This window comes from Notamacropus eugenii, chromosome 1 (assembly GCF_028372415.1).
Source record: "Notamacropus eugenii isolate mMacEug1 chromosome 1, mMacEug1.pri_v2, whole genome shotgun sequence".
NCBI classification, from domain to species: Eukaryota; Metazoa; Chordata; class Mammalia; order Diprotodontia; family Macropodidae; genus Notamacropus; species Notamacropus eugenii.
In genome coordinates this window covers 524624308-524634260 of record NC_092872.1, presented here as the reverse complement: position 1 = coordinate 524634260, position 9953 = coordinate 524624308, and the positions used below count along the sequence as shown (strand labels likewise).

Here is a 9953-nt window from a genome sequence, read left to right as displayed (position 1 = left end):
CAATGAAAGGTTCACTGACTTTGAGAACCATGACATCACACTCAGATGAGCATTTTAGCCTCACCTAGTTGATATCACCAAGGTAGCTGAAAAACTACAGATGGAATTGAGCTCTCCATAGATGACAATTAAAGTCAAGTAAATAGCTGGGGAAATGAGCACAAACTGAAAAAAGAATCAGACTATAGAATCTTACTTTGGTGACAAGGAAGACCAAAGCATGCAAACAGAAGAAAATGAAGTCAAAGATCCTCCATCCAAAGCCTCCAAGAAAATTATGAATTGGTCTTAGGCCATGGAAGAGCTCAAAAAGGATTTTGAAAATCAAGTAAGAGGAGCAGAGCAAAAATTGGGAAAAGAAATGAGAGCAATGCAAGAAAATGATGAAAAATGGGTAAAGGAGACCCCAAAACATGCTGAAGAAAATGACACTGTAAAAAATAGACTAACACAAATGGGAAAAGAAATGCAAAAAAGCCAATGTGGAGAAGAGTGTCTTAAAAAGTGGAACTGGTCACATGGAAAGGGAGATCCAAAAACTCACTGAAGAAAATAATTCCTTACAGCTAATGACTTTATGAAAAATCAAGAAATTATAAAACAAAACCAAATGAATGAAAAAATAGCAGACAATGTGAAATATCTCATTGGAAAAGCAACTGACCTGGAAAACAGATCCAGGAGAGACAGTTTAAAAATTTTAGTACTACCTGAAAGCCATGATCAAAAAAAGAGCCTAGACATCATCTTTCATGGAATTAAAAAGGAAAATTGCCCTGATATTCTAGAACCATAGGGTAAAGTAAATATTGCAAGAATTCACCAATCACCTCCTGAAAGAAATCCCAAGAGGAAAACCCCTATGAATATTGTAGCCAAATTCCAGAGTTCCCAGGTCAAGGATGAAATATTATAAGCAGCTAGAAACAAACAATTCGAGTATTATGGAAATACAATCAGGATAACATAAGATCTAGTAGTTTCTATATTAAGAAATTGAAGGGGTTGGAATATGATATTCCAGAAGTCAAAGGAACTGGGATTAAAACCAAGAATCACCCACCCAGCAAAACTGAGTATAAGACTTCAGGGATAAAAATGGTCATTCAAAGAAATAGAGGACTTTCAAGCATTCTTGATGAAAAGACCAGAGCTGAATAAAAAATTTGACTTACAAACACAAGAATCAAGAGAAGCATGAAAAGGTAAACAGGAAAGAGAAATCACAAGGGCCTTACTAAAGTTGAACTGTTTACATTCCTACATGGAAAGATAATATTTGTAACTCTTGAGACTTTTCTCAGTACTAGAGTAGTTTGGAGGGATTATATACATATAGAGAGAGGACAAAGGGTGAGTTGAATAGGAAGAGATGATATTTAAAAAATAAAATTAAGGGGTGAGAGAGGAATATATTAGGAGGAGAAAGGGAGAAATGGAATGGGGCAAATTATCTCTCATAAAAGAGGCAAGAAAAAGCTTTTTCAATGGAGGGAAAAGGGGGGAAGTGAGAGGGAAAAAAGTGAAGCTTACTCTCATCACATTTGGCTTGAAGAGGGAATAACATGCACACTCAATTTGGTATGCAAATCTATCTTACACTTCAGGAAAGTAGGGGAGAAATGGGGTGTGGGGGATATGATGGAAGGCAAATGGGAGGAGGGGATAATTAGAAGTAAATACTTTTGGGGAGGAATAAAGTCAAAAGAGAAAACAGAATAAATGGGGGGCAGGATAGGATGGAAAGAAATATAGTCTTTCACAACATGACTTTTAAGGAAGTCTTTTGCATAACTACACATGTATAGCCTATATTGAATTACTTGCCTTCCCAGTGGGGATGGGTGGGGAGGGAGGAAAGGAGAGAAGGTGGAACTCAAAGTTTTTAAAATGAATGTTAAAAATTGTTTTTACATGCACCTGGAAAATAAGAAATGTAGATAATGGGGTATAGAAATCTATCTTGCCCTACAAGAAAATAGAGGAGATAGGGATAAGGAAAGGGAGGAGTGTGACAGAAGGGAGAGCAGATTGGGGAAAGAGGTAATCAGAATGCACTGAGTCTTGGGGTGGGGGAAGGGGAGAGATGGTGAGAGTATTTGAAACTCAAAATCTTGTAGAAATGAATGTTGAAAACTAAAAATAAATAAATTTAGAATCAAAAAAGAAGGCTACAAATAAGTATGGATATATAGATATAGGGATAGAGATACACACAGACACACATGTATGTATATATGTATGTATGCATATACATATGTATGTGTATATATACACACACAAATATGTAAATAATGTGCACACAGAGACACAAAAAAGCAGATACAACAGTTATTAAAAGGTTAGTTAGCTTTAAAATTAACAGTTTTCATTTTTTAAATTAAGTACATAGTAGTTAGATTTTTACAAAATAATGTACATTTTTAAGGATATCTAATTGAAGTTTCTTGAATGGAGCCTTATTTGATTACAGCTAAATATTAATGTAGCCTTCCAACATGAAAAGGTTCCCCACCCCTGCTCTATCCACTGTGCTAACTCATTGTCCATGGTTCAAGATACATGAAGTCTAAACAGATAATGAAACACTTGCCAGGTTCCTTTTTTGTCTTCCTGATTACAGAGTTCTGTTGATTGTCTATTATTCCTTATAGCGCCCTGAGCCAGACTGAAAACAAAAGCAGAAGTTAAAATCCAGGTCCCCTTTGTCCTAGTTCTTTGTAAAATTTGTGGTAATAATGCCCCACAGAAAAATGCTGCCCTTGGAATCCACATTTCTAAGTGGGGATATTTTTACCAAACACTATTATTCAAAACATTAGCTCCAGAAGTTGTGCAGGTAAAGACCAATTTTTTCCTTGTTATGGTGCTCTATTCTTGCCAAGAGGTTTATTTAAGCTTGCCTTCTTTATTAGCTTGCTGATTTATTGCAGTATCATTGGCTGATGCTTGTTAGTCTGTATGATAAGGTTTTGGATTTTGTATGACTTGTAATCCATTTTTGGTTTTTTGGTTCATCACTTCCATCAACCTCACTGAAATAAAAGTTTCTATTTGCTGTACAATCAATTGCCTTATTGTAATATGGAGGTCTAAAAAAAGAACCCTTTATCACTAACTCCCAAGTAAAAATATTGACAATGAAAGCAATTGTCAGAATGTAAGAGGAAGAAGAGGGCCTTAAAAACTTAGCAAACATAGCCACAGAATAGTCCAAATCTAATGATGCTTCTGAAGACATATCAAAGGAAGAAATGCAAAGGGGAATTAGGAACTGCAATCATTTCTAGCCTGATGAATTAACAATGTTGAAATTCCCCAACCACCTGGTGGCCCAAAATTGGAAAGTCCCCAATCCGTATGAAAGGCCGCAGTCTCATCCACTGTTTTAACAATTACTTTCTGTCCTTTGTTAAGGGACCTTGCAGTTTTATCTACCAGGACTGCATTCACTACTGTAATCACGTTTGGTCTCTCTCTCCTTATCTCTTGCCCTTGAACAGGGAACGTTTTCTTATTCTGATAATAAATCCTTTCACATGAATTCCTAGTAAACCCACCCCTTTTCTCCCTTGACTGATGTCCTTCTTTCTCTATCTCTCCCTCTCCTATGAAATGTTTTCCTTTTCCATCCTAAATTGCCATGGAATGCTGCTGATTGGCTGCGTACTCTAATTTGGCCCAAAAGGTTATAAAAACCAAATTGTACCCCAGGAGTCTGAATCTGCTCTTAGCAGGAGCAGATTCCTTAGCATGCTAATATGTTTCTAAACTTTCTTTGGCCTCCTAGGTTTGACAACCAATTCCCTCCCTCCCCCAAATAATCCTCCCTCTGATGATGAGTATGCAACTCTCAAGAGGTCTGGCCTTCTATATTTGACCCTACAATAATCCAACCTCAGATGCCTCTCCAAAGAGGTTAAGAGAAGCCCTCAATGCTGTACAAAGACCTGGAGGAGGGAGGCAGGACTTCCCAGTTGAGTAATAGCCCAGTAGGCCAATCTGGCTAGATTGAAGAGTACTTGAATGGATGGTACCAGAGTCTGGAAAGGTAAGCTCAAGTCCAATTTTGGACTTGCAATGGAAACTTGCATTTCCCTAGAGGCAAAAGAGCCTGAACTGTGCTTTAGCAATATTGCTTTGGCAAGTCTGTGGAGACTGGGAACGGAGACACCTGAGTTCACCCTCCACAGATTTCACTGGGCTACACTGTTCACAAAAGCCAACACAGGAAAATAAATAAAGGTGCTCAGTTTAGATTCTCCTTTGTCTTTATCAGATTCTGCATTGCATTTCATTTGTACGTGTACATTATGTGTTAATCTGAGTAATTAATAAATTCCCTCAGAGAAGGGCCTGAAATCAATTTTCATCTTTGTAATTCAACCCCTCTATCCTCCCCCAGCCCATCCAACATCCAAGAGGCAGCAGAAAGACACCCTGGAAGCCAGGAATACACACATTCAAGTTCCGCTACTTACACAAATAGGCTGTGTGACCTTGAGCAAGTCACTCCTCTTCTGAGGGGTTTAAGCAAGACTAAATTTTGAGTAGGTAGGTGGAGCAGCGGAAAGAGAATCTGGCTTGGAGGAAGGAAGCGTCATATTCGTGAGGTCGAATCCACCTTCAGATACTTACTAGCTGTGTGACCCTGAACAAGTCATTTAACCCTGTTTGCCTCAGTTTCCTTATCTGTAAAATGAATTGAAGAAGGGAATGGTAAACCACTCCAGAATCTGCCAAGAAAATCCCAAATGCAGTCACGAAAAGTGGGACGTGACTGGAAAATGAACAAGCCTCTAAATTGCAGAGTTCCTCAAGCAACTTCTTACCACAACGAAAACATAGGTTCGTTCTGTGCCCGGAACCCACCATAGTACCTAGCAGGTGTTTGGGAAGCAGGGGTAGGGTCTAGTCTGTACATAGATGGGGGCGGGCGCGGGTGGGGGGGTGTTCCCGGTAGAAACCCACTACAGTGGGTGCAGATGAGTCAGCTGGGCTGAGGGAGTCAGCCCTCTCTAACTATTCTCACTAACTGTTTACGAGCCTTCGGAATGCTCCTTGAAGGATGCCTGCTTTATAGACCACAGGTGGCAGCGTGCCCCTGAGTTCAGGGCACTGGCCTGGGCGTTCTAGATTTGGTCCCTCTCAGGGGCGGAGCCTTTCTTTCTAACTCGAGTCTTCTCCTGGCTTGCTTGGAAACTAAGGCGAAAGTTAAAAAAAAGAAGAAGAAGAAGAAGAAGAAGAAGAAGAAGAAGAAGAAGAAGAAGAAGAAGAAGAAGAAGAAGAAGAAGAAGAAGAAGAAGAAGAAGAAGAAGAAGAAGAAGAAGAAGAAGAAGAAGAAGAAGAAGAAGAAGAAGAAGAAGAAGTGCTTTTGTAAAGCAGCTTATGCTAGGAAATGAAGGGCCGTTGTCAGGAAGGGGTGAGACTGCATGGGGGATTGCCATTTGGAAGTTTCGGAAAGGGAGGAAACACTTTCTCTTAAAATAAGGGAAAGAGCTTGGGCTTGGCCTCGCCCAGATGGCAGGGCTCCAGAGGGCGGAACTGGAGCAAAGGCGACGTAGTAAGAGTGCCCAGGCCCAGGGAGGGCGTGCGAGCAGGAAAGCGAGGGCTGCAGCGAGGCGGAGAAGGCAGGAGCGCTGTCCGAGACAGGAGCCATCCCCAGCGCCCGAGCTCCGGGCTGGGAGCAGCAGCAGCCGCGATGGCGCTCCGCGCTGCTCTGTTCGACCTCGGCGGAGTGCTGCTGCACCCGTCCCCGAACGTCATTTTCAGCCAGGCGGAGGAAGCCTTGGCCCTGCCCAGGTAGGGAGAGGGCCGCTGGCTCGCCCTGGGCGGCCGGCTGGCCCATGGAGCCCCCCGGATGGGCTCCCGACCACCCTGGAGTCAGCGCCGCGCGCCTTTGCCCACCTGGGCTACAGAGGGGGTGGCAATTTTATTTCTCCCTTAAAGGCCCCGCCCCTGAAAGTTAGTGGACGGCCACCTCTAAGTTAAATTACACTCTTTAAGAAGTTTGTTTGCTTTTTTAAAAGCGAGATTTTAAAACACAAACTCCTCTTTGTTTTAAATTAAGGACTGGGAACCTAAAACTACCCAATAAATAAAGACAAGCTGGTCTTACAATTCTTCACACATTGTAACTGCCGTCTCCAAACGTGCCTTTGACCACGTTGAGCATCTATGTCCAGAATCCATTGGCTCAACTCTCACTATCCCCCCTTTCCTTCCAAGTTCAGCTCAAACTGAGCCGCAGTTCGGGAGTCCTTTCCTGGCTCCCGCAGCTTCTAACGTCCCGCCCTCTTCTTCCCCCCAACTATTAAGCTGTTTCTATTTTGTATGAGACGTAGCCTCTGCTAGAATGTAAGCTCCTTCAGGGCAGGGACTATTTCACTTTTTGATTGTGTATCTCCGATGCTTAACACAGTGCCTGGAACAGGGTAAGACCTGAATAAATGTTTGTTGGTTGAATTATTAATTATAAAGTAACTACCAAGTTCAGGCCACTCAGTTTGGGGAGGGTCAAGGGTTGGATTACTTGTACATTTCTGCATCCGGAATCACCGAATTTGAAAGCTGGAAGAAACTTCAGTGCGGTCCAGTTCAGCACATACGTGGAAAGTATCCCTACTGTATAACATACCGGACATGCGGACACACCACCTATCGCAGCAGCTCTTTTCACTTTTGAATAGCTCTAATTGTTAGGAAATTTTTTCTGACCTCAATATTATCTTTGCCTCCTTGGAACTTCTTCCTATTGCTAAATAAATCTAACTCCTCCTTCACATGGCATTCCTTCAAATACTGGAAAGCTACTGTCATGTTGTCCCCCCCAGGCTTCTCTTCCCCAGGTTAAAATATCCCTAGTTCCTTCAGCTGATCCTTATATGACAAGAGATAGCCCAGTTCGCAGGCGTAGAGCAGGAGACCTGGAGTCAGGAAGACCTGAGTACAAGTCTGGTCTCAGATACTTAGTAACTGTGTGACTCTGGGTGGATCCCTCAACTTCTGTCTGCCTCAATTTCTTCACTTATAAAATGGGTCTAATAATATCACCTACCTTTCAGGGTTGGTATGAGGATAAAATAAGATAGTATTTGTAAGGTACTTTGCAAATTTTAAGGTACTGTATAAATATTATTATCCCTTCTAACGAAGAAGAGAATATTTGTAAAATGCATAGCACAGTGCCTGGCATGTAGTGGATGCTTAATACATGTTTATGGGGCCCCTATTCCCCCAAAAAGGAAAAAAAAGAAGGAACCATTCAGCAAAACAAAAATCAGCGTATTGAAGAAGATTCCACACATAAACTTTCACCCTTGCAAAGAAAGAGGACCAAGTGCTTCTCGTATCTTTTCTTTGGAGCAAAGTCTGATGACTCCATTGTATTAGGTTTTGATGCTGTTGATCTTTTCATTTATATTGCTGTAGCCCTGGTTTGTGTTATTTTTCTGGGTCCACTTCATTCTGTGTCAGTTCATATAAGTCTTCCAATGTTTTTTCCAAATTCTTAATATTCATTATTTCTTACATAATATTCTATTACATTCATGTTCTACAATGTATTTATCATCATTCCCCAATCTATGCAATTTCTTTGTTTTACAGGTGAGAGAGAGGTGAAATGATGTGCCCAAAGCTCCACAGTAGTAAGTGGCACAGCTGAGACTTAAACTGGGGTGTCACTCTGAGTCCCCAACTTTTACATTAGTCAGTAAGCATGCTATTAAGTTCCTATTATGTGCTAGGCACTGTACAAAGGGCTGGGCATACAAAGAGGCAAACAACAGTCCCTGAACATGAGGAGCTTATGATCTAATGAAGGATGATAATATAGGAAAGGAAAGCTAAAAAGGGGAGGGGGAAGTAGAGCATACCCAACATTGGAGATTGATGAAGTCCAGATGAGTGGCCTCGGTGTGCTCCATAAATGAAGGATCTTGGAGAAACTTTCTTCCCTCCAATAAGCAGGAGGATGGGGTGCCAGGGGCAGGGGTTACAGATGAGGTATAAGTTCCAGGAGTGATCTTGCAAAATGATGGGACACTTAAGGGGCTTGATTAAATCTTGAGTATGGCAGCCAGGTTAGAAATAAAGAGATGGTGGCTTCAGTGCCTTCCTTAAATGGAGTTCTGACCTGTGTGTTCAGTCATTTTTCAGTTGTTTCCAACTCTCTGAGACCCCATTTGGGGTTTTCTTGGCAAAATACTGGAGTGCTTCACCATTTCCTACTCCAGCTCATTTTACAATTGAAGGCACTGAGGCAAACAGGGTTAAGTAACTTATCTGGGATAACACAGTGAGTGAGTGTCTGAGGTCAGATTTGAACTCAGGAGGATGAGTCTCCTTGGTGCTAGCCACAGCACTCTATCTACTGTGCCCACCTAGCTTTGGGGGGGTCAAGAAAAACATATCTATTCTCTCTTATATATGACAGTCCTTCAAATACCCAAGGATGGCAGTTGTGTATATGTTTCACCACTCCCCCCACCCAGCCTTCTATTCTCCAGATTATCATCCCCACTTCCTTCAACCATCTCCCCATGGGAACAGTTTTCAGTCCCTTCTCCATTCCTGTCACCCTCTTTTGTATGTGCTGCAAGACCAGTGATCTTTGCTATACTCTGTACTTCATTATAGTCATGATCATTAATATTCACTGTTAGATAGGCATGTATTTTAACTTGTGTTTCCATTGTTGCCCTGACTCATCAATTACCCTTGTAACTAAGGGCTTTTCTGGCTTAGTTTAAGATTATAGCTGTGTGCTATCACTTGATAGAGTACAGCAAAGCTCAGTAATCCCCAGGGAGAATTGTTCATGACCTTGACCTTATTAGCTGCGTGCTAACCAGCAGTGGAGTTCTACATATAGGTAGTTGTTCTTGGGGGAATCCCTGAGGTTCTGGCTTTTGAAGTGGCAGTTACCATAGTAACAGAGGCTGACAGCATCTGGAGAGAGTAGGAGTCTTGTTAGGGCTTTGCAGAAAAATCAAATGAGCCAGTTAATGCTGCAGACCATAGGCCCTTTTTAATTTGGCATGTTTAAGGAAGGGCCTGCAAGGGAAATTAGTGAGTTTAATTGGAGACACTCAAGAAGGCAAGGGGCAGCTCAGGGATCTCTAATGCTTCTAAACTAAGATAGTCTATTGGTCTTCCTCCCAATAGGACTGAGACTAGCATTTCCCAAGCAATGGGAAGGACTTTTTCCTTGGCCTGTTTGCTGACCATTGAGGGATGATTGGTTTTCCTGCCCCAGACATCTAGAAAACTGGAAATTTTGAACCTGGAATGCTCCAAGTTTCCAGAAAAGGGGAGGGTCCAGAGAGCAGACAAGTAAGGTAAAAAATGGTTAGCAGGCAGGAGAGGTAGGGCATGACTGGGGTAAAGATAACTTCTTAGAGAAAGAGTAGGCTAGAAAAACAAGATGTTTGCCAACTACAATTCACCTTGATCATTCCCAACAGGCATTAATTAAATACTTAGTATGTCCAAGAATTATGCTAGGCCTTATGAATACAAAAATAAGAATGAAATAGTCCCTGTCCTCAAGGAGCTTTTATTCTGTATGGGGAGATAGTATGTATATATATATAAATTGTGCCAAATAAACACAAGGTAATTCATGAGGAAAGATGTCAACGGTTTGGGGGTCAGCAAGGGCCTCCTGTAGCAAGCCACACTTGAGCTGAACTTAAGGGAAACAAAGGGTTTTAAGACAAGAAAGTGAAGAGAGAGTGCATTCTGGGCTCCTGGGAGAGCTTGGGTAAAGAGAAGGAGACAGAAGATAGAGAAAGCCAGCTGGGCTGCCTCAAGAGGAATAATGTATAATAATTTTAGAAAGGTAGGGTGGAGCCAAGTTGGGAAGAATTTGTGTTTGATCCTAAAGGTCATAGACGCCAGAGTATATTGAGCTGGGGTGGAGAGAAGGGTTGTGGGGCGCAAGTTGGCAT

At 41.8% G+C, this 9953-nt stretch overlaps 1 protein-coding gene across 1 annotated transcript in view; it reads left to right on the top strand.

The window, feature by feature from the left end:
* Nucleotides 1–5373: 5373 nt before the first annotated feature.
* The window catches only part of EPHX2 (epoxide hydrolase 2), a 78285-nt gene continuing 73705 nt past the window's right edge, over nt 5374–9953 (top strand). Inside the window, exon 1 of the mRNA XM_072633850.1 lies at nt 5374–5802. Within this exon, the coding sequence (XP_072489951.1) occupies nt 5702–5802 (101 nt within the window). The 5' untranslated portion in view covers nt 5374–5701. The remainder of the gene's footprint in view (nt 5803–9953) is intronic.